This window comes from Ananas comosus, linkage group 10 (assembly GCF_001540865.1).
Source record: "Ananas comosus cultivar F153 linkage group 10, ASM154086v1, whole genome shotgun sequence".
Lineage (NCBI taxonomy): Eukaryota > Viridiplantae > Streptophyta > Magnoliopsida > Poales > Bromeliaceae > Ananas > Ananas comosus.
In genome coordinates this window covers 2,988-27,670 of record NC_033630.1, presented here as the reverse complement: position 1 = coordinate 27,670, position 24,683 = coordinate 2,988, and the positions used below count along the sequence as shown (strand labels likewise).

General features: G+C 36.0%; 2 protein-coding genes across 9 annotated transcripts; both read right to left on the bottom strand.

Annotated features, from left to right (window-relative positions):
• LOC109716548 (G-type lectin S-receptor-like serine/threonine-protein kinase SD2-5) lies at positions 712–5,452 on the bottom strand. 6 transcript variants are annotated; one of them, XM_020242057.1, is made up of 3 exons: positions 5,086–5,452; positions 2,085–4,782; positions 712–1,113 (listed from the first exon to the last, which is right to left on the bottom strand). In XM_020242057.1, exons 2-3 carry the CDS (start codon positions 4,574–4,576, stop codon positions 1,086–1,088), a joined length of 2,520 nt encoding a protein of 839 aa, XP_020097646.1. In that variant the 5' UTR covers positions 4,577–4,782; positions 5,086–5,452; the 3' UTR covers positions 712–1,085. The 6 variants fall into 6 exon arrangements, with proteins under 6 accessions (XP_020097646.1, XP_020097650.1, XP_020097649.1 ...); XM_020242061.1 differs by having other exon boundaries at positions 2,085–4,753; XM_020242060.1 differs by having other exon boundaries at positions 2,085–4,750.
• LOC109716077 lies at positions 12,252–14,808 on the bottom strand. 3 transcript variants are annotated; one of them, XM_020241379.1, is made up of 3 exons: positions 14,315–14,808; positions 14,126–14,220; positions 12,252–13,662 (listed from the first exon to the last, which is right to left on the bottom strand). In XM_020241379.1, the coding sequence occupies exons 1-3, from the start codon at positions 14,627–14,629 to the stop codon at positions 13,479–13,481; spliced, it is 594 nt and encodes a 197-aa protein (XP_020096968.1). In that variant the 5' UTR covers positions 14,630–14,808; the 3' UTR covers positions 12,252–13,478. The 3 variants fall into 3 exon arrangements, with proteins under 3 accessions (XP_020096968.1, XP_020096965.1, XP_020096967.1); XM_020241376.1 differs by adding an exon at positions 13,755–13,847 and having other exon boundaries at positions 14,126–14,653; XM_020241378.1 differs by having other exon boundaries at positions 14,126–14,796.

The window sequence follows — 24,683 nt, the reverse complement described above, 5'->3', positions numbered from 1 at the left end:
GGATACATCATTAAATCTTGATACATGTTAATGTCTGAATGTTACTCTTATCTGCATTGTTAAGAGATTTAACTTATCTATTTCTATTTCAACCTGATTCTCTTGAGTTTAACGTCTTTATTCTGCCCGAGCTGCTTTATGCTATTCAAGAAGTGTCATTGGCTCATCTCGGCAAGAATGTTGTGCTGCTTTGAGTAAATTAGTGCGAGTTCGGGGTTTGTTATGTTGCTCTTGGCCTCCTAGATTGGAGCAATTTTCGGCGTTGGTAATGTTTTGGGCACTGACAGTCTGTGTCAAATGATTCGGAGGTTGTATTGGCAAGCATTCTATCGGCGTGAAGAAACTTGCTTATTTTGCACGCTGCGGAGGCTTTTCTTAGCCCTCCCACGAACTATAGGCTGGTCAGTCTTGGGATATAGTGATACAGCAAAGTTGTGAATTTTGATTGGCTGCCAGTTTCAGACTGCCGTGTCAAGATTTATTAGCAACAACTGGCAACAAAATCTCTCCTGATCTTTACTGGGACTGGAGAAGGGGAAAGACACAGCTCTCATCATAAAACCAATATGGAGTCCATTTCTATTGAGTTTTAAAGAAATAACGTCTATGGGCTTTTTTCCATCGGAAAAGAAAAGGAACAGATTCAATTCGGATCGATCGATCGAAAAAAAAAATGAGCGCATGTGCCTGGGCAGACTAGGACTGCAACATGATCTATGAATCAGAAAACCCATCAAGTTACCTGTTACTGCCATATGCCTTTAAATCCACATTAAATACACTGTCCACGAAACGTGCGTGTGATTTAGGGATCTATATAGTTCATAGTTGGACGGTGCAGCCTCCAGAATTATGGTGGGCTCCGCCACAACACAATCAATTCCACCAACAGAAGCACCGCTTCTTCAAACCCTTAAAACTAGTATTTCTCACTCTGATCGGATTGGTTGAAGGAAACATGGTACACTGCGTTAAACAAGGAATCCAATTGCCCAAGAAGACTGATAATTTGTGTGGTCGACGTGGGTGGCTTAAATACTCAGGGATGCAGTTTGGCAGAGATTTAGGACATAAGTCCTGGCTCGTTAAGTTTCAGTTCTCTCCTGAGCAATCCTACATAATCCAATCGAATCAAAAGAAAAGATTAAAAAAGAAAGCAAACGATAAAAACCTCACATGGTCCCTGTGCAGACGTGCTCTCTCTCTCTCTCTCTCTCTCTCTCTCATATCCGCGGAAAAAAATGTGTCATTTATTTAGGATGGTACATGAAATCGTGAACAACGACCAACCCGAAAGAAATTAAACACTGTACAGAAGCTCCGAGTTTACCATATTTGCAAGCATATATCATAAGAATTCACTAAACATCTTATATAATACCTTTGAATATGATTAGGATCTTCTGATTTTGTTGGAATAGCTAATCTGGAAGAGAACAAGAGTTGAAACGTCGTGGTATCAAGCAGCAATATAAAACAATCTCTCTGTTTCTTAGCAGTGAAGTTCTGTTTTGTTGTTTGCTTCTTGTTTGCCCAGAACATAAAAAAATCATAATGGTGAATTTGCCTTTTGATCTATCATCTATTAAGCTATAGGAAAAGTCATCCTATTTAATCCTAGTGCGATACAGCGAGTACTGCAACTGAGAGTACAAAAGAAGAGACGTGAAATTTCATTTGTTAGTGGCCATTATGGTGGCATCATTCCACTGTTATGTACAAGAAGAATAATCCATGGTCATTATAGAAGGAAAGAGAGAGAGCTCACCAGGGAGATGGATCTAAAAAAACCCAGGTGTGTTGTATTAAGTAACTTAGTAACAACATATTCACTAATTATTAAGTAACAATGTATTCAGTAATTTGCAGTAGCGTAAATCAACCTCCAAAGATGGTCAGCATACTGCAATAAAAGTTCAAAACTATCACTGCGTAAATCCAGAAATAATAAGATGAATCGCATTGTTACGAAAATAGACAGGCAAAATCTCAATGTACTCTGCTATTTCTTGGATATCTACACATGTTAAGCAAAAGACCTAACTTTGTCTAACTAGCCCAAACAAAGTATGGCATTTGGTTACCTCGGTCCTGATAATCGTACAGCTGAAAGAAATGCATCACTGTTGCAGTCCGACGGTCCCGATGAAGTACCCTCTTCAGTACTCGTAGACTTGAACACGTTAGCATACAGCCGGAATCCCACTTGGGAAGACATTGGAGGTTGGGGCACATCTGACAGGCCTTCAAGCATTTGGACTACTTTCGTCATGCTAGGTCTCAAGGACAAATCCTCCTGAATGCACCACAATGCAACCTTAATTGTGGCCTCCACTCTCCCATCCTTGTCATCATACTTCAGCCTGTCATCAAATATTTCTTTCAGCCTCCCCTCCTCCAGCTTCTTGAAGGCATATGAAGGAAAGTGGGCTTTCTCAGAACTCTCCGAAGGATCGAAATTTTTCCTTCCCCCAATTATCTCAAGCAAGACCATACCAAAGCTGTACACATCGCTCTTCTCTGAAATGGCATAGCTTGTGATCCATTCAGGTGCAAGGTAACCCCTAGTGCCTCTGAGTGTTGTAAATACATGACTCTGCTCTCTAGTCATCAGCTTAGCGAGTCCAAAGTCTGATACCTTTGAAAGAAAGTTATCGTCTAGGAGCACATTTTCAGGTTTGATGTCACAGTGAACAATCTTTGAATCGCAGTCCTCGTGTAAGTAGGCCAACCCCTTAGCTGTTCCCACAGCAATACTAAACCTCTGATCCCAGTCCAGTTGGCCGTGGCCATTATTGTTTTGAAATATCCATCTATCTAGTGACCCTTTCGCCATATACTCATATGCAAGAAGCCTGTGTGTTCCCTCAGCGCAGAAACCACGGAGCTTGACCAGATGGATATGGTGGATGCTTCCAATGATAGACACTTCGGCACGGAACTCTTTCTTCCCCTGTCCTATTCCCTCCAACTTCTTCACAGCAACTTGCGTACCATCTGGAAGCTTCCCCAGATAGACCGAGCCAAACCCTCCCTGACCGAGCTTAACAGAGAAGTTGTCGGTGGCTGTTTGTAGCTCTCTGTAACTGAATCGGATGGGCATTCCAGATATACTTTCCAAGAAATTGTCTTCTTCTGAGGAACCTTGTGATGGTTCCGCAGGTAGCCTCTTTCTCCGATGAATTCGGATAGCAAAATAGATGAGAGCTGCTATAACTGATGCAGTTACTAGGCAGATGATTATGATGATAACAAAGTGCTTTCCACCACTGCTTCCGTTTCCATCCTGCACAGGGCTGAGACCTCCACTCCCATTGCTCGCTATCTTGATATAAGACAAGTATGTGCTTTTATTACTGGCCGATTGCTGCCGGAAGCTCCCAATCTGATCAAACAGAAAACAGTTTCTGGAGCTGTCATCGAAGAACAAGGCAAGGCAGGAGCAGTTGCCCATGCATGCTTCTTTGCATCCAGTTAGATTCACCTTGAAACTGGGCGAGATAAAATTAGTGGCAAAATAACCAACTCCATCATCAACGCTGGCCAATGTGTATGCTGTGTTTGAGCTACAAGGGGATACAATATTGGGATTGCAATTTGGATCTGAGCTCAGGACTGCGGGGCACTGGCAGCGGGTGCCGCTGTAACATATATAATAAGGAGAGCAGGGCTCTGGTGTATCGCAAGAATCCCGTGGTATCTTGATCGACGAAGGAATGCTTGGGCCTCCGCTCTGAAGGCTGTAGAAGGAAATAAATCCGTCATTGCCCAGCACACCAGCCCATGTGACATTGGCATCACTCTCACCACCTCCTCCTACTCCGATGACGAATTGCCAGAGCAGGGACCCTTTCTGGTCGTAGAAGTTCCACGAATTGGAGACAAGTGCCGCGGAATGCAGGTCGCCGCCGATTTTATTGTCAATTTTCCTATTCTCCTGCTGCATGGACCAGTAAGGCTGCGGGGGTCGGAAGTCCACGTAGAGCATCAAGTCGCTGCCGCCTGAAGAACCTGAGACGATGCCAAGATGATAGGACAAGTTCTGGGCGTTGGGCTTGCTGACCAGCACCATCCCCTCAACGAAGGTCTGCCCGGAGAGGAGGGTGTCGGTAGGATGGCTGAAGCTCTGCCAGAGGGGGCCGGCGGAGCCAAGCACGACCAGGTTGCCTGAGTCCTGGAGCAGCATGCCAGTGGCTCCCTGGCCGGACGTGTTGGTGGACCAGACGGCGGCGCCACTGGATCTGAGGTAGGCATTGCCGTCCGTGTCGAACACGAAGTCGTCGGAGTGGGCGACGGGCGAGTCCCTGTTGGCCGTCCAGACGATGGTGGTGCTGCTCTGGTGGATCACCGCCAGAAGGAAGGCGGTGGTGTCCGCGGGGCTGTTGGTCACGAAGCCGAAGCCGAAATTGGAGCTGTTGGATAGCAGGAATATGCCGCCGTTGTCGATCCAGTCCATCTGGGAACCTTGAAACCCCGGCGAGATGTTGTAGCGCTGATAGCTACCGCTGCACAAGCGCTGCCACGCAAGGGCCGACCACACCCACAGCACGGTCGCCACGGAGGACTGAATTCCCATATCCCCAACCACTTCTAATAAACCGATTCCGATTGGATCAAGGCACGGCGGCGGCGGCGGCGGCGGCGGAGAACAGAAAGAAAAACCAACTTATCTAGAGGCTAAATCTCCTGGCGGAGAAGAGAGTCCCGCATATGCTGCTCCTCCCCTCCCCTCCCCTGTTTTTAACGGATACTACTAAGAAGAAGAAGCAGCAGCGGATTGAACTAGCGAGCCAAATATTTATTTAGAAGGAAAAAAAAAAGGGAAAAAAAATCAGTCGTAATATGCATGCGACGTTACGATGAATGAATGGACCGTAACGAAAAGGCGACGTCTGCCGTCTAATTGGAAGAACTTGGAGGAGTTTGTCATTATGCCCTTGAAGTCCCCAGCAGAGAGACAGAGTGGTGGTGGACTTTACGCTTACGAGTCACAAACGGAGATGTGAACGCGACGTGCGGGATGAACTCGCTCGAAATTCAACCAACACAAAACAAGCGAAAAGGAGGAGGAGGAAGAAGGTTCACCTGATCCACAAACTTTATGCTCCGGTTGTATTTGTGACTTTCTTGTTCCTTATAATTTCTCCTTTCGTGCGGTAGGTGGTGCAGAGACTAATGAGCCTGCAAGTAGAGAGAGAGAGATGGGGCGGCCACAGGGAACTAATGAATGGAAAAAAGCAGCATCCAGATCTGAATTGTAGCATTCTGTGGGAGGGCTGGGACCTGTGGGGACTGGGGAGGAAGAAGACGGAGAAAGACAAGGGAAGCAAGAGGCCAAGAGGGTAGTAGGGCCGTAGGGGTGGATAGGGGATGAGCGCGCATTTACTGCCGCTCTTACTTCTCTAGTGGCCAGCTGACCTGATGAGAGAGACGACGGATTGACGAGAGGGAAAGAATGGCTCAATCGAGGGCCCTTATTAGAGTTCTCCAAGTTCCTGCCCCACCACCCCCACGGCCCACCCACCTGTACCAGCCCTCTCTGTCCCTCCTCCCCTGTACAAGAAAAACGGATTAATCTAATCCCTCAACAAAAGATTTCTTCCCCTCTTATTAAACAGGATCAATGCTATTTGTACAGTCAAAACATATATATAAGATTAAGTTTATATAAACTCTTTCGCTAATCTTGAATTACATAAATATTCTTCTAAAAATATTAATATAAAAAAAATTAATTTTAAAAAATTATTATAAATATCTAAATTGGTAATAACTTATGAAAAGATAAAATAAATTTTTTATTTTGTTCATCATCTCTTATCTATATCTTTTTAATTAACTTAAATATTATTTTATTTGAAAATATTATATTATAAATACAATTGAATTTATATCATTTTTTTTGAGAGAGATAGGTAACACACTACCCGCTTCGTTTATTTCGTTTAAAAATAAACTTAGCTGGAAATGTGAATCAACTAGGATTCGAACTTGGATCTCGAATACCAACCACCAAGCCCTTTGTCACTTGCTCTAGAGACAGTCGGTGAATTTATATCAAATTAAAATTAATTATTTGCAACAAACTACACTATACAAATAGTAAATATAAATATCATATAAATTTAGACCAAAAAAATCATAAAAAGTATAATATATTTTTAGTTTCAGTTAATTATTTATTATGATTAATATGAGATCCATATAATATTGCTAGAAGAAAAAAAAAAAAACTTAAGTATGCAAAAAATATACTCATAAATTGAATCAGAAACAAAAGTTGAGTTATTTTTTTGATAAAAACTAAATTTATTAGCCCTAAATGATACTACACAAATTTTTATGATTAGATGTAATTAGGGATAAATTAGTCCAGAATTCTTAATCAATGTTATAGAGGATATTTTTAATATAATTCATTGGTTTATAGGGGGCAAATATAATATTGACAATTTTGAAGAGATATCTATGATATTTTTTAATTTTTGAGGGGCACTTGAAATTGCCTAAAATAATAAGTATAAATCTTATATTCTTTTATCAAAAAAATATTTTTTATACTAGTTTTATCAATTTTTTCTTTTAATATCGCAAACTCAAAACAGATGACTAAATCTCCAGGTGGAAGGATGTGAATTTTGTATCTAATTTTTGAATGTATTAGTTGCATGGCATAAAAGTGTTTTTTTTAGCTTGTATTTTCATGCTTCCACTTTGGCCAATTTGCATAAAAAATCCACTAATTTTGCGCTTTTGCAAAAGTGGGCCACCTTTTTAGTTTTTGCAGATTCGGACCGAATTTTCAGAAGGATGACCAAACTACCCTTCTGTCAAAATGCATAAAAATTATATGCTTTAAATGCCTAGAAAATACAACTGTTAAGTCACTAAGTGTAAAACTTCTTGAAATGACAACTTCTTGTAAATATTGTCATTAGTTATGTATTTTGGATGGTAGTTGATGTTATGTTGCTTGCTAATCAAAGGTAATTGTTCTATGTTATGTTGTAATATTCGACTAGTTGCATTTTCATATATTAGTGTGTTCATATTATTTGAGTTGTGCCAATGATTAGGATTTTTGTCATGCTATTTAATTGGTGGATTATTATGGATATAAATTTGCTTGCTAGTATATGTAGATTTACTTGATGGTATATGTAAATGTGTTTGTTGGTAAAAAGTGTTAATTACGTTATGTGTATAAATAATGCATGTGTTTTTGGTTAAGTGTTGATGATTATATCTGTTATATTCAACATGATGATTTTAATTTTTTTGTCTAAAATATTTTGTTGTTTTTAAGATTGATTAAATAAAGTCAAGAATTAATAAAATATCAAAGTACTTTCAAATTAAATTCCTGACATTTAAATTGGTTAGTGTATTCCCAAATTAAAAAAATTTACAAGCAACTTAGCACTAAAATTTGCATATCCTTCATTTTAATAGAGAGGGGTATTTTGGGTATTTAAAAAGTTCAACTACCCACTATTCCTCTTATTCCCATTAACCATCCAAACACAATTTTTCTAGTTCCAGCTTATACTCATACTTTCATCCAAACAAAAAAAATACTCCTGTTCCTACAAAAACCCATACTTGTACTTAGGAACAACCCAATACTCTTATTCCTACTCATGCTTATTATTATTTATTATTAATTATTAATAATTTTTATTCTTAATAATTAGATAATCGATATTATTATTAATTTATTATTTATAATTAATTAATAATAATTATTATTATTTATTAATAAATATTAATATTAATTATTATTAATAATTAGATAATCAATATTATTATTAATTTATTATTTATAATTAATTAATAAGAATAATTAATAATAATTATTATTTATTAATAATTAATAATAATTATTATTATTATTAATTAGATCATCCATATTATTAATTTATTATTTATAATTAATTATTAATAATAATTATTATTTATAATTAATTATTAATAATTAATTTCTTATTTATTTTTAAGTAATATTTTTATTACTATTAATTACATAATATAATTTTAATTTCAAATTATAACTCTTATTCCTCTTGTTCCAATCTAACCATCCAAACACTATTTACCTTATTCCTAGGAACAACCCAATTTTCATCCAAACGCAAAATTGGTCTAGTTCCTGCATATACCTGAACTTGTACCTATCCCTAGAACTAGCAGTTCTTACTTATACCTGAACCAAACGCAGCCTTAGAGTCTTACATAATTGCCAATCTTTCATCCCAACCAAGAACTATTAAACAAATGGTTCCTCACAACAACTGCAAAGAAATATCTTGCCTCCACGTCTATATTAATAGGCACCGAACCTCACATCATTGCCTTAATGATTTGAGTCGCACTGTAGTCTCCAAATAGAGTCAAACATAGTGTCAAAAAGAATAAAAGTTGTAAGACGAAAAAATGAACTAAATGGATAGCATGATATGATTCAGCACATATACAACATAGATATTCATTAAACTAACTGAAAGTTTGTCACGCCCCGGATTACAGCGGAAGCACGGGTTACGTCAACAGACCCCCGCATGCACAAGAATACACCTTATACATACGAAGCGTCAACAAAACTTGATCAACAAAATTAACTAAAATCTAACAATAATAGGTATCAAAAGAAAATAAAACTATATACTATAGCAACACTGTAATGATCTCCAATCATCACCACACCAGACTTCAAAATGGTACAACATTTCTGACCACTCCAAGTATCAAAACACTGTACAGGCTGCTTACTAATAGGTGGTCCAACTACACACACAAGAAGGGTAAGAGATGCTAACTATCCGCGATCCCCTTACCTCGATCAGTCGCTGATGCTGAAGGCTCTGAAATAAAATATTAAATAAGAGGGTATGAGAACTATAATCAATAGTTCCCAGTGGATACGATCGTCAACGCCGACAGTCTACACCACTAGGTCCATAAGAGGCAAAAATAGTAAATACTGAGCAATATGAAGGAACAAGTACTTATATGAATAATTACTGAAAATAACTGCTACTATCATGCCTCTACAATATAGCTGGAATTGTAAATTATGTTTTACATGCATCAATTAGAGACTAAATAAAATACTGCAATAATGTCCAATTATAGTGACCGACTCAATAGTCAGGTCTAGCCTGCGCCGCCTCGTGTCCAGCATCCACCTATAGTGGTCCGCTACCACGCAGGCTACTGTCTGACCCATGCCATAATAATATCTCATAGCCCAACCTCCGAAGTGGATCAGAAAAGATCTGATATGGTCATTATAACTAATGCCAAAATGTGCAAGTATAATGTTCACTCCTCACAAATAAAGGGCCTCGATGGTTTAGCCAAAAAAACAAAAAACAAATCCAACATGTTTAGTACATTTACAGCATGAATATTTAGATCACAGAATCTTGAGCCCATTATACGGCGTGATTTGTTCAATACTAGCTGTCCTCAATCAACACTACAATTATCTATTCCTTTCACACAAACGACACTCCATCCACAACTGCAAATCTGAAAAACTTGTTCACCTGCATCAAAATCAGCAAAGGAGCACCCAACCTTGCAGTGTACAACTCAAACTAACTTCGTATGAAGCATCCACAAAAAAAAGACTAACAATAACAATCTTTCTATGATTGGCAGTATTGACATTTCACCTATAAAGTGTATCCCAATCGACATTTTTATTGTTCGCATATCCTCAGAAGTCATAAGGACTAGCTTTTTCCACAAAATTGCCTAATAGCTTCTCCGGTTAGGATTAGTATTTCTATTCATGGAATTTTGAATATAATTTCCAAGTAGGTGTATGTGTGAAATTTAATATTTGAAATGGGTTTAACACGAATGAATTTAAAGTAGAGAAGAGGGATATTATCTAATATACCTTCTAAAACATCAAACATATCTAATATACCCCTGGTTGACCAAAATGCCCTAGTTGATTTTCACAAATCCCTTCAAATTCCCCCAAAACCCTAGGGATTACTAATGGAATTTGGGGTATAGATGGGTATTTGAAGGGATTACTAAACACCGTATATTCACAAAAGATGCTTCAAAATCATTCCAATTTCATAAAAATTATAAATTTTAATCCAAATAAATCAAGCGTCAAAATTGAATTTATAAGAATACTTAAAACCTACATTTATCATACTCACATCATCAAAAAGCAATCCATAGGTACAAAAACTATCAAGATGTAATGGATCATGAAGTTAGATAATGAAGATCGCTATATGACATAAATTTAATCAATAAACTCTGAAATTAGAAGATTGCATAATTTAAGTACCAGGGGTGGCTCTTTGAGCATCTTTTATCCATATCCAACCTTATCACCAGATATCATTTTTTTTTAAGATGCATCAAAAACATGTGGTAGCTTCACACACTTACCGGACGGCCGGGGTGGTAGCTCTTTCCTCCATGTGGTGGTAGTTTTCACACTCCCTTTGGGATGTAACTCTTTCCACATCTTTTTATACATATAATATTTTTTTCCATGTATCCGACCTTATATCACCAGATTTTTTTTTACTTTAGATGCATCAAAAACATGTGGTAGCTTCACACACTTACCGGACGACCGGGGTGGTAGCTCTTTCCTACATGTGGTGGTAGTTTTCACACTCCCTTTGGGATGTAACTCTTTCCACATCTTTTTATATATATAATATTTTTTTCCATGTATCCGACCTTATATCACCAGATTTTTTTTTACTTTAGATGCATCAAAAACATGTGGTAGCTTCACACACTTACCGGACGACCGGGGTGGTAGCTCTTTCCTACATGTGGTGGTAGTTTTCACACTCCCTTTGGGATGTAACTCTTTCCACATCTTTTTATATATATAACATTTTATTTTTCATAATCTCACCCCCTAAATACGCAATCCCTAATTAAAAAGTGTATAAACTAAGTTTACGTCATATAGATAATTTTCATTAACTATCTTCAATAACACACAACCAAGATAGTCTAAGTACCTAGAGACTACTACAAGAATAATGAAAGTATATAAAAACAAGAAACAAGTACAAATTACTCAATACGTAGTGTATTTAGTCAAAAATAACAACTAAAATAAATTTATCGTGCTTTGTAACAAAGATAATAATATATAAAAGGAAACCAAATCTAAAATAAAAAACAAGAAATACAACGATTAAAAAGATAAGAAAACTGATCAACGCACTACTAACACCCTGAGAACAAGTTCTAATCCATACTTGACAAGTTAAAGCGTTTAGTATCAATTTCCATATATTTTTAGACTCCACATATCCTAGAAACTATACATTAACTTCTTTTCTGTTAAAATCTCAGAAATTTCCCTTTGTAGAGGAAACAAAAGCTCCAAATTAAAGTTTCTGCTCCAAACAACAACAAAAGATCCAAACTACAACAAAAGAATAAATCCCTTATTCTCCCTTTATCCCTTGAGCCAAACATGGCCTAGGGATTTGGGGATATTTGAAGGGATTTGTGGAAATCAATAAGGGCTTTTTGGTCAACCAAGGACATATTAGATGTTTTTCAAGTTTTAGAGGGTATATTAGATCTTATCCCTTTTCTATACTTTAAGGTATCGTTTGGTTCGAAAATATTTTTTTTTTGGTTATTTCTGGGAGAGGTACAACTTCGGGGATAAACAGGAATAAAATCAATTTTACGTTTGGATGAAAAGTGGGTTATTTTTTAGAATAAGAAAAATAGTGTTTCGGTAGTTAGATAGGAATAATAGGAATAAAAGTAATTATAGTAGTTAAATAATAATATTGTATATAATTAATTAACATCAAAATATTAAGTAAATGATATTTAATAAATTAATTAACTAATTTATCATGAATATTATTAGATAATCATAAATGTTAATTTATAAATTAATTAGGAGATTAATTAATCATTAATCAATTATCCATGAGTACTGTTAATTAATAAATTATCTAACTATAAATAATTTGATAAGTTAACGAATTAAGCAAAAAAATTAATATATTAGTAAATTACTTATTTATTTATTTATTTAGTTATATTGGTCAAAATATTAATTTATTAATCAATATAGATATTAGTTATTACATAAAAACACTAATAAATAATTATTATTTTAGCTAATATTTTATTATTAAATTAGTTAATTATTAATTTAGCTAATTAATTAATAAAATAATATATAATATATTAATTAATAATATTTTATTATTAAATTAGTAGAGGTATAAAGAGGTGAAATTATTATTCCACCAAAAGGGTGGAACAACAATTCCCCTCTCTTAACGGGTTATTCAAATAACCCGTTAAGAGGGGAATTAAATAAACACATTCTCTCAAAAAGTGTTTGGATGAATTAGAGGGATAAAGTGGTCTATTCCCACTTTATCCCTTAACCAAACACTGCCTAAATTCATTTGTGTAATACCCATTTTGAATATTAAATTTCACACATACAACTATTAGGAAATTAAATTCAAAATTCAGTGAATAGAAATACTAATCCTCATGCATTAATTCAACATACCAAAGGTTTTCCTAAACATCGATTAAAGTAGAATTCATGGATAAGTTTCGCCTTATAAAACCTAATATCATACAAATATTCTCAACACAAATTTGCATGGAATATTATGAGTTTATGACACAATCTCACTTGATTCAATGTATGGTCAGACACACATGTTTGGGTCAATCAAATAATCCTATAGTTTACTTGAAAAGAAAATCGATTATCAACATAATGTACATGTTATCACATTGTAGGTAACCTATGAATCCCAAAGTAAATTTCATCCTCAAATTCAATTGATTGAAGTCCTCAATAGTTAGGTGAAAATATCCATTGAAAGCAATTTTTTATTATCTCAATTGTCTTATAACTCATGACCATGCTTTTGGATGATAACATAATTAACATATTGTCAATCAAATTCTTGAACATATGCACTAGGCTCCTCTAGAAGTTAGAAAAGGAATTGGCCTAATCAACTTTCGGATATTCTTCCTAGTGTGAAATATATAATAATTTTGTTAGAAACATTTTGTTATTGATCAGATTTACTATTCCACCTATTCAGTTTATGAACAAAAAATCCACAGCTTCATTTAGAGGGAAAATTTTCTCACCAACAGTAAGTACATAGTACCACATAACTAATCAAATAAACCTAGCGAAAGTGACACGATCTCTATCCAAGAGAAAGCTATGATCTACTTTAAACTGATGACCTGCTTTAAACTATGTTACCAGCTAGCACTAGGATCAAGGACCAGCTTAAATACATATTCAAACACCAAACATACAATATTGCAGAATCACATAAATACTCTACAACATTACAAATGTGCAACTGTTCTTGCAAATTTCAACTTTTCTTTAGTTATCACGAGAAAAAGGGGGATGAACACTAATCAACTTGACTTTTTGACCCTTTTTTTTCATATTTTCTTCAGTATGTACAGATAAGAGCATAACACAAAAGTTTGAGAAACAATAACGAACAAAAAATAAAGAGGGCAATATCACCTGTAGCAGAGAGTGATCCTTTGGGGGAAAGTTCCAATAGCATTCCTATACACCTCGCAAGTGGAGAAATGAATAAGCCGCTTGTTGTTTTCAGAGCAATACTTAACCTGCATTGTGATGCCACAGCACAAAGTCAGTGGGAAACTAGGGAGACAGTAGGCAGAGATCTGGATCGGATCTGTATAGACGCAAAACTAACCACCGGAAGGGCATCCATGAAATTGCTGTATATGGTACCCAGTGGGCGGGTATTATAATAGGCAGGGATACAGATGATTGTCGGGTTGATCATCTGTATTATAAAACAAGAGAGGTTAGGAATGAAAACAGATGACTCCCTTCTGCTAAACCCTAAATAGAAGGCAAAAGAAACCAGAAAGACCACGGGAAGGAAGAAACAGGCGAGGAAGCAAATAAGAATGAATCCGGAGAAAGGGGGAGAAGTGGATCTGCAGAAAGTGGGGCCGATGGTAGCTGAAGGGGAGGGACTCGTCGGCAACCCGGCGCCGGGGGGGAGAGAGAGAGAGAGAGAGAGAGAGAGAGGGGGAGGAAGGAAGGCGAGGAGCTTACCAGATCCAACATGGTAGTCGTTCTTGATGTCGAGTCGGTGGAACTGGATCCGGCCGTGCTCCGGCTGGGGCTCGAGGAGATGCTTGATCTTGTCGCTGTAGACATCCGGAGAAAGAGGAGAGAAAAGGGACCACGGGGTGACCTGTCGGCCGGGAAGCAAATGAGAGAGAGGGAAGGCGAGGAGCTCACCAGATCCGACATCTTGATAAGGCCCTCGAGTCGGGCGTCGTTCTTGATGTTGAGTCGATGGAACTGAATCCTGCCGTGCTCCGGCGGGGGCCCGAGGAGGTTCTTGATCTTTCTTAGACGTCGACGGCGAGCACCTAGAGGCGGGAGGTGAGGTGGGTGACAGCGTCCTCCCACGCCGGAGAGGACAGGTTCGCCCTGACCGTCTTCCCAAAGTGCTCCATGGGCAACCTCACGAACCATCCTCGCCGCAGTCGAGACCGTCGTTGCGTGGCCACAGGAGGGGCCTCCGTCCATCGGTGGCCAATCTATCTCCATCTCCTTTGGACTCGATCACTCGAACGGAGGTCGGCGCAATTGAGGAGTCGCGTTATGCGGTGGAGTGGGGAGGAGTCGGCCGAGATTGCGAGAGAGGCCTTTGGGTCATGTGTCAAATAAGAAATGCCCAAGCACGAAATTTGGGCCTCTTTTTGAAAACTCGAAAGGGTATCCACAGGATTAAGCACCGTTGAAGTAAAACAACTTTTTTTTTTATGGGTGTATGATAATTAATAATTTATAGCACAAGGGGCAAGAAAATAGGTTGACCCAAAGCATAACTAAATAAATTTAATATTCTTACAAAATTCACTTTAAAAAAAAATTTTAATTCATCACATTCGTATGGTCTTAAAGCCTAGTTTTTCGATAATAAAAATAAAACTTTGTTCAATACTAATTAATCAGTGCAAGCGTGCCTTACAACAATCATAATCTACCTGTAGCTTAAAAATAAAGCTGAAACAGAGAAAGTATGATCAAGACTAAATTATATTTATCCAGTATAATAATGACAATTAGTCATATTAAGGAAACAGAAAAATACCATACTCCACACAACAAGTGCAGGAAATAATTCTACTAGCATGTAATATGAAATACTATAACCATACTATTATGCCCCTTTGGACATTATCCAACTTCATATTGGGTTTGAACATATTTACTATATTCATTCGCATTTGATCCACGCATATAGGCTTGCATAATGTATGGCTTTACTTACTAAAGACAATGAGGTACGAAATTTATATGGACAAAATGCGAGGCGTGGATTTACACAGTGCCAACTAGATTTGAAATTTAAAATTTTATGTTGAAATTTAAAATTTAAAAATTAATATATATTTGGGAGCCCAAAATGGTGGAATTTTTTTTCTTTGGTTAAAGTGAATTATAAGTTTACTCCATTTTTTTGAGTATAGTATAACTATACTCCAAAAATTACGTCATTTTTTTTTCTTCTAAACGCTTCATAGGATTATTTTCCTACCGGCGTGCTATATTTTTAGAGGTATCCAAACGGGCCTAATACAAATAGTCGCCCGGAAGGTGTGGGAACCATTGTAGATTAGTTTGGGCATATACCATTGTATGGGCGATAAGGTGGCATTTTATGAACGTATGGGCTTTTCGTAAACAAACCCAATGATGATGAAGCTAGCTTGGGCCAAAATTTTAATAATCACATTTCTTGGTAGTTCATATTTGGACCAGGTTGGTTTAGTTCACGGCCTCCCTACTTACCAAACACATAGTTTTAGTTCTGTAGGTCTTTAGTTAAACAAATTGCAGCCTGATCAACTTAATTTGGGCCTAAGTTTTGAACCGCAGTTGTGTTTACCATCATGCTGTTGTTATATTTGAATCGGGGCCTTGTGGCCTACCCATATCTATTTTCATAGGCCTCTAAACCTACCGTCGAGATATTTCATGATCAGTCAACACAATTTGGACTCAGGCCTGTCAATAATTAATTATAGGCCTACTCGCATTGGTTCAAACATTCAACTTATGGGCTATGGACCTTGTGTCTTCACAGTCATGCAGTTAGCCTGTAGCTTAAAAATTTTATTTGGACCGGGCTTGAATCGTAACTTGGAAAATTAGTTTATTTAGGTCTATAGGCCTCCGGGCAAGAAAACAAAGCCTAGAAACAGTAAGTCTCGTAATTTTAGAAAATAAAAAAAATTTACATTACTTAATTCTTAATAGTTTAACCCCACAAAATATACAAATAAGAAATAGTTCCTTGAACCGACCGTCCCTATAACAAGTGGCAAAAGGTTTGGTGGTTGGTACCCGAGATCCAAGTTCGAATCCTAGTTAATTCACATTTCTAGTTAAGTTTATTTCTAAATGAAATAAACAAAGTGTCCAGCGTGCTACTTATCTCTCTCAAAAAAACAAAAAGAGAAAAGAAATAGTTCCTTGGATCTAAAATGCATTGCCAAGGTAAGGAAAAGCCAAGAACAAAAAGAGCGAGTGAATAAACATCATTGTTTCTTCAAACCAAAATAAATAAATTTTAATAATTCTTTTTCTATAAGAAAGAGATGTCACCATGGTCCACGAGTCAACCAGATTCGACTATCTATTTTTGTAAAAGTTTTTAAATTTTTCTAGTAAAAAAGAAAAAGAATGTAAGATTTATATCTACTCTCTAGATATAATGATATAAATATAAATTGAAATTTTCTCAAAAAAACAAAATTGAAAGATATCAATTTTTTTATTTTTTATGAATTTTTATATACAATATTAATGTATTGTTGTGTGTAATTTTTCTATGTAGGCCAGTAATAAAGAGCATAGATTAATTGTTTGGGTACTTTGGAGTGAGGTTAATGGCATAATATAGAAATTTGAAAGCTTGAGCCAATAATTAATGCATTAATTTGCTGCCAAATAGCACATTCTCAAATTTTATTTTCATAATCGTCAGATATTTAATTTTCGAATTTGTTTCCACTTGAGTAACTTTAGAAGATTAAATTGAGAATGTTATAAAATTTATCAATAATTTTATCAAATTTAATAATTATAATTATTTTTTAGCAAATTGCAATATTAGTTAATAGCTAATAGACGTAGATATTGAATTTAGCTTAACTAGTAAGTTTTAAATAAAAAGTTAAAAATTTTAAAGGGCGTCAAAACAAAAAAGTCGGTTTACGAATGAAGGCTCAGGCTTTAGACACGGCCTACCTAAATCCCACCCAGGCCATTTAATTATACATTGGATGAAAGAAGTTTGGGCCAAGACAGTTTAGGCCAACTGTGTCAAAATTTACGGACACTTGTGAGAGCCGGGCTTGCAGCGGCCTAATGTTATTAAATGGTCCCCGAGAATCGGACCAAATGGGTTGCCAATGTGGTAGTCGTGAACAGCTCGTGCTTGGGTGATCTGGGCACGCACTAGAAAATTGGATTTGATTTGTCAAGCCGGGTCCAACGGCCCCTACAAGGCACATTTTGTTTTCCACAGTGCCCACCTTGAAATGGATCATGCGTGGGCCGTCCGCGAGCATATCTGTCTCTACTCTCTAGGCTCTGTGCACTTTTTTGCCTTTTATTGTTTTCTGGTTATTTAAAATTTCTACATGGAAAAGAAAAAGTTGAAATAAACAAAGACCCCTCAAGAATAGGTCGTTTTCAAATGGGCCCTTTCAATTTTTATCAGACTTTTATATTTTTTTGAATTGAGTGATTCGGTGAATTAAATTTTAATTCTACCAAATTTATAAGTATTTATATTAAATTTAATAATTATAATTTTTTTTAATAATCAAAACAAAACTAACTAATAGCTATATATAGTCTGATATGAGTTGTCATCTTGTCCAGTAAAATGTCATGGCTAAGTTTCAACACAAAGCCCGCTTAATAATAAGCATCTAATTTACACCGTGACCCAAATTTTCGGGCCAAAGTGATGCAAACGGTCTAGTTTCACTGAATGGGCAATGCAACAAGGTCGGAGTCAATGGGCCTAGAAACTACAACTCATCTCTTCTTTTCCCCTCTGATCTGTCGATTGGGAAAACCCAAACAGTTTCTCCTTAGCCCTCCTCTAATTGCGAAACCATACGACGTAATCCAATTAGATTGCTCTATCCGGAGCCCTTCCTATTTGGAGGTTGTTGGAGCTTGGGTTTCTGATCGGAGTTAACCTATATACAAATTTTTTTAATTCCATTCGTTGGGCTCTTTTACTATTTGTTTAAGTCTATATGGTGGAATCCACAATCTACATGATACATATCTCTTTTCTTCTAATTTCTTGCAGTAATTTATCGGAGAATGGCACAGATCGGTTCATTCTTCGCCCATGAATGATGGGCTGGACTATTTGTAGATTCTTCGGGCTAAGACAACACTAAAAATAAGCGATGCCTTTATAACATAAGGGATACGCAAGGCCGGGCCTTGGCAGTTTTTGTTTTTCACTGGCCCAGGACCAAATGACCTGACAAAATGTTGCAAGGCCTAGCCCGTCCCGCAACTAACCTGTAATGGCTTTAGCTGGTTGAATGGCCCGTGAGCCTTAATCTAATTCTTTCTTCTTCTTTTTTTTATCACATTCATAAATTTTTTCATTGTTGGGTCGGGCCTTTGTCCAAGATCGGCTTATATCAAACCTCGTCCACGGCTAGGAAAGCTACAGCCTTGGACAATTATGACGTTACTATGAAGGTTAGGAGCTGGTACTAATTCAGGCCACCGATCCAGCCCGTAAATATATGCCTCCACATACGAGGCTACAAATGTTGGACTTCCCACTACTGGGCTTTCTTGCATTTCAAAGTTTCTATCTGACTACACCCTATGCGAAGTTCCTGGGGGTCTAACTAACAATAACGGTCAGCATAAAAAAGTTGAATACAATTTAGTGAACAGTAAGAGCCATAGAATCTTGATATCCCCTTTGCCGGGCGTTAGATCAATGATTTCTTCTTTCCGAAGTCTTGATGAAATTTTTTACTATCCTTACATTTTATGGATCTTGAAGTTTATTACAAAGAAAATTACGATTTTTTAAACTATTTAGTAGGTTTTGAATGGACAATCTAGCACTAAGAGACTTCATGAAGGTCCATGAATAGTCATTATCCTACTCGTGACATAAAATCTTTATGTTATAAGTCATATTCAAACTCCATAATGCTCAATCTTTAAACATCTTATTTTATTCCCACACTCATTAACACTTAATCTAATAATTTCAAAATCATCTAGCACTAAGAGACTTCATGAAGGTCCATGAATAGTCATTATCCTACTCGTGACATAAAATCTTTATGTTATAAGTCATATTCAAACTCCATTATGCTCAATCTTTAAACATCTTATTTTATTCCCACACTCATTAACACTTAATCTAATAATTTCAAAATCATCTAATAACATAATGTAGGTTTCTTTTAAAATTCTAGGAGCGATGTGTTACATGCGGCAAGAAAAGTGTTGAAAAAAATTCATTAATTTGTATAATTAATGTTATGTTGTACAAAATTGTATTAATGTTATATTGAGATCTATTATGGTAGATCTCAATATCACAAAGGCGAGAGGTTTCTTTTGCCATTATTTTAATGCACACTACATTCAAAAATTAGCCTCAAAATAAATCTTCAACTCTTTTGCCTCGCTGTAATTTATGCTTTCTTCTCATTATTATAAAAAAAACTATATTGATAGCATATTAGAGAAGAAGGGCACTGGTTGGGTCCATTATCAGGCTAGAGGCCATTTTCGTCCACGGGATTCGTCATTAGTGAAGGTCTGATATAATAAATTTAGCATAGTCCATGGATCTGAGCCCAACAAAATTGGATTAAGCTGCTTTAGAGTTCTGGTGAAAGAGATAGACATGATGGGCTCAGGATTTGAAATGTCAGGCCGGGCCTTACCAGATACCTTTTAATGGACTGTGATCAAATGGCTTAACAGAATATCACTGTTGCAAAGGCCAAGCCCTTCCCAGAGCCAGCCTCTAATTTCACTAACCGGTTAACTTGAGCCTTGGGCTTTCAATGACAATATAACTAAATATTACCTTTTACTATTCATCACCTAGATAGTTTTTTTTTTTTTTTTAGGGTTTAGAATTTAGGCTTTAGATATGCGAGGATCGTTAGCTAATATCTATAAATAGATTTTATATTTGGTTTTTAAGTTAATCTTTTGGAGTAAAATTAATTATTTTGTAGGTGAAATATCAAAAGCCAAATTGCTTATTTATAATTTTATTAGATAAATTTTATGTCAAATAAGCTATTTTTATAATTTTATTAGATAATTTGTATGTCGAGTAAGTTGTTTTTACAAGGACTTAGTATATTTCACAAGTTTTCTTGTTCTAAAAATTAATTTAGTGAAGAAAATATGCTATTTTTTGCTAGACATTTCATCAACTATGAGCTTTAAATTACGATAAAATATTTATGTCGATTATAATTAATACTGAATAACTTATTTTGACGCTTAAATAGTAAAAGACTTAGTTGAGTGATATAGCCTCTTTAAATAAAATGAAAAAAAAAATTACAGCGAATGTTCTTCATATTGAGCTATTTTTCATTACTGTAGAAAAAAATAAACTGATGAGTTTTCTCCAAATTTAATTATTTTAGATTGCTCAATATAAAAAAGAAATATACTTTGCCTTAACCAAAAAAAAGTTAAAGGAAAGAAAAAGGCAAATTGCTCCTGGCCTTTCCATTTTGGGTTAATGATCGGAGATACGTCGATCCGGCCGACTAAGGTAAAATGGTCCAATAACAGCCCACAAAACCTAAGGTGGTAATTCTATATAAATGGAACGGCCCTTCACGGGCAGTCCGAGGGACCACTACGGTTCTGCTTACTGGCGTTTCGATTTTCCGTAAAGTCGAAAATAGCAACTCTCGTAAATTGCCCAAAATGAAATATTTCAGTGTCTCAGGGCCAGAAATATATACTGGTCATAAATTATGGCTTTCCTTCTTGTTTTTTTTTTTTTTTTTTCCTTTATTTCTTTCTTCTTCTTTTTTTTTCTATTCTGGAGTGATAATAAAAGAGAGATAATTGCTTAATTTTGAGGTAGCAATATCATAATGGGAAGATTCACTACAATTTTTTTTTCTTTTTAATCAGATTGTACATAAATAAAAAAAGAGTGTAATTTTAAAATGTTGATATTATAATTATACTCTAACAGTGAATTTAAATTTGATCCAGATACTTTTTTTGGTAGAATTTAATAGCATTTCTATGTGCCTTTTATTAATTGGGACATTAGAACGTAATAAAAATTTGGATGGTAAATTTAAAATTATAAATTTTAGATATTTATTTAAAAATTAAACGTCTTTAGTTCACATGTTTAATAGAATGTGCCCTAAAACTAATTTTATTTAGGGGATTAGGTATTCCACTTTTAGAAGATGCTGACAAAAGCTTATGCAAGTGAAACTTTTAATCTCGGGGCTATTAACGAAAATTACTATTTCTGACTTTACCTAAAAAGGAAAGCCTCTGGGCGATTTTACCAAAAACGGAAAGAACCATTACTTAGCGCAATAAGGCGAATCAGAGCTATACCTGATCCGGCCCATTGATGGAAAGTGCACTTGGGTCCGTATTTATGACTGGGCTAAACGTGAAGGCCCATTTAGTTAACTCACACAGCCTTTTTTTTTTTGTCGGTAAATATGCATGAAGCCCCACCTCAAGTATTGAACAGTTTTTAAATAGACCATTTAACTATTTTTCTTTTCAGTAAGATCTCTCAACTTCTTTTTACTTCATTAAATATTAGATTCTGATACATTTAAATTTTTTTGACCAAAACCACTCGACCTTAGAAAAACGAGAAATCAAAAGATAAAAGGATCTCGGTGAAAAAACCAAAAAGAAAAAAAAAAATCAATGCTAAGGGTATGTAATATATGTTGGAAAAACCCAAAATTTTCTAATTATTTATTTATTTACATTTATTTATTATATATATATTTTATTTAATTTTATTAATTCTTTACCGAGTGGAGTCCGTGAATGGCGCGGACGTTACGCGCGAGTGCGCGCGTCGTTACGCGCGAATGCGGATCACGCGGGGCGGACTACGGAGCCGAACGTTGGTGTAACACCAACGTTCGAGCCCATAGTGTACTCCTATATGGATATTTATATAGTCCTTTACCTGTTCATTGAGATCATGAACACTACTAAGGAGAACACAGAGAAAAGAGATAATTTCGAGAGTTCCCTTTTAATTTTTAAGCTTAATCCACTTTATTTGATCTTTTATCATTGGGTGTTGAAAAAAACTCCGTCAATCTCTTCCGCGTTCGTGTCCGTAGGAGGAGGAGTACCGGTCGTATCTTGGGGCGGTGTTTCCGGTTAATCCCGCACGAAGGACGGGAATACACCTTAGGACAGTGCCTCGCACGCTTCCGGATCAATTTGTTGATATTCTTCTTCCATAATTTCTTTTTGGAACTTAGCGATTATCGGTAAGTAGATTTTATTTATTTAATCACAAAATTTAGTTAGATTTAAATCACAATTAGATTTCTGTGCGGTATTTGTTCTAATAATATATACGTATATGTCTAAATAGGCCTAGGAACGGCCCAACCACGGAGCAAGCTGGGCTTCGAATAGAACACATTCGGCCTTAATAGGCCCAATTTTGTTAATAATACACACTTTAATTAAAGTGGTTGGGGGTGAATCAAAATATATCCTCTGTTGGTGGGAATATCTTTAATCTTTATGATGGCGAGTTCCCGAGTAGGTAGAGACAACCTAAATGGGTGAGTGATCATCTCCAACTAAATATCCATCATCTCAATTTTTGTATTAATCTCAGTTTGGTACAAATAAAATAAGAGCAATAAATGACATTAAAAAAGTGTACAAATTTAACGTAATATGATGTCAAATGATACGTAAAATGCATATATATATATATATATATATATATATATATATATATATGCTACGTGAGAGCCCAGTTATAAGTTCGCATTGGGCCCATCGTACGGACACCTGCTTTAGATATTTTTAGTTGGCCGCAGAGTTACGGTTGATTATCACGGCCCATTTACCGTTGTTACCTGAACTGTATTTATATGCTGCCGCAATGTGAGAGCCCATTTGTAAGTTCGCATTGGGACCCATCGTACGGATTAGATATTGAATGGGCCGCATAATTACGATTGATTATCAGGGCCCATTTATTTGTTTTAATTGGGCCCAATGTACAGACACCAGAATGGATATTTTAGTGGGCCGCGACTGTGTGTGAAAAGCCCGGCCTTATTTTCTTATTTGGTAAAGTCTGTTTTTTGTGTGTTTCATTTTTTACCAAAAAAGAAAAGTTTGGGTTTTCCACCATGCGTAATCCACCGTTATTACCTTTTGCCGCATATATTACAAAGAAGTATACGTGTATCACCCATCATATGCGGGTCCCACATGTCGGTTTAACAAAAATTTTTATTTTTATTTTATTTATTTATTTATTTATTTTTTGATTTTGTAAGATTAAAAATATGTAGTTTGTAATATAAGCAAAAATGAACACGGCACAAAATATTGCCTTCTTATGTAATAGTACATAAACATATTTTTTTTCATATTTTTTACACATCTCGGTTAAGGTTAATTACATTTCCTGATTAATGCAATTGATGTGATGCATATTTTATATGAAATTATCTGTTACCAAAATAATATGTGTGATACTTATTAGAAAAGACATAATATTTTTGTTTTCCTTTTTTTTTTTTTGAGAGAACGGTAGCAAATAACCTCGCTTCGTTTATTTATTTATTTTTAACTTTAAAAAATAATTAGAAATGTAAAGCAATAAAGTTTTGACCTTAAAATCTCTAAGCATCCAATAATAAAAAAAAATCCTTAGCGAGGAATGCTAGGGTTTAGGGTTTAGGTTTTAGGATTTTAGGGTTTAGGGTTTAAGATTTGGGCCTGGAAGTGGTCGGCGAATCGGAGTTAGATTTGATCTCGCCCATTAATGAAAAGTGTACTTGGTAAAACGTGCGGGCCCATTTAGTTAATACCGGTTCTCCTTCCATCTTCTATAACCCAACAACTTCTCGGCCAATGACCTATTTTAGCGCACAAATTATTTTTTATCTATGAAGCCCCCCACAACCTCTCGGCCGATGACCCATTTTAGCACGCAATTTTTTTTTTATCTGTGAAGCCCCCCACAACTATTGACAATTTTTCAAATAGACCATTTAATTATTTTTATTTCTCTGCACTTCTTTTTTAAAAGGAATCAATGTAGAGGGAGTGTAATACACTATTATATACAAAGGATACTATACAGCGTACTGTGATATACAAAGTACATTGAAAATGGCCCCCCGGAACGGCCCACACATAGAGGGACCTGGGCTTTAAAAGTATATATTTGGGCTTAATAGGCCGAATTTTATTAACGGATCAGGTGACGCCCAGTACTGGTTAGCCTTTTTTCTGGTCTAGGTTAAATTGCGGTCTCGTTAATAGCGCACAAATGGAAAGCTTCACTTGTGGA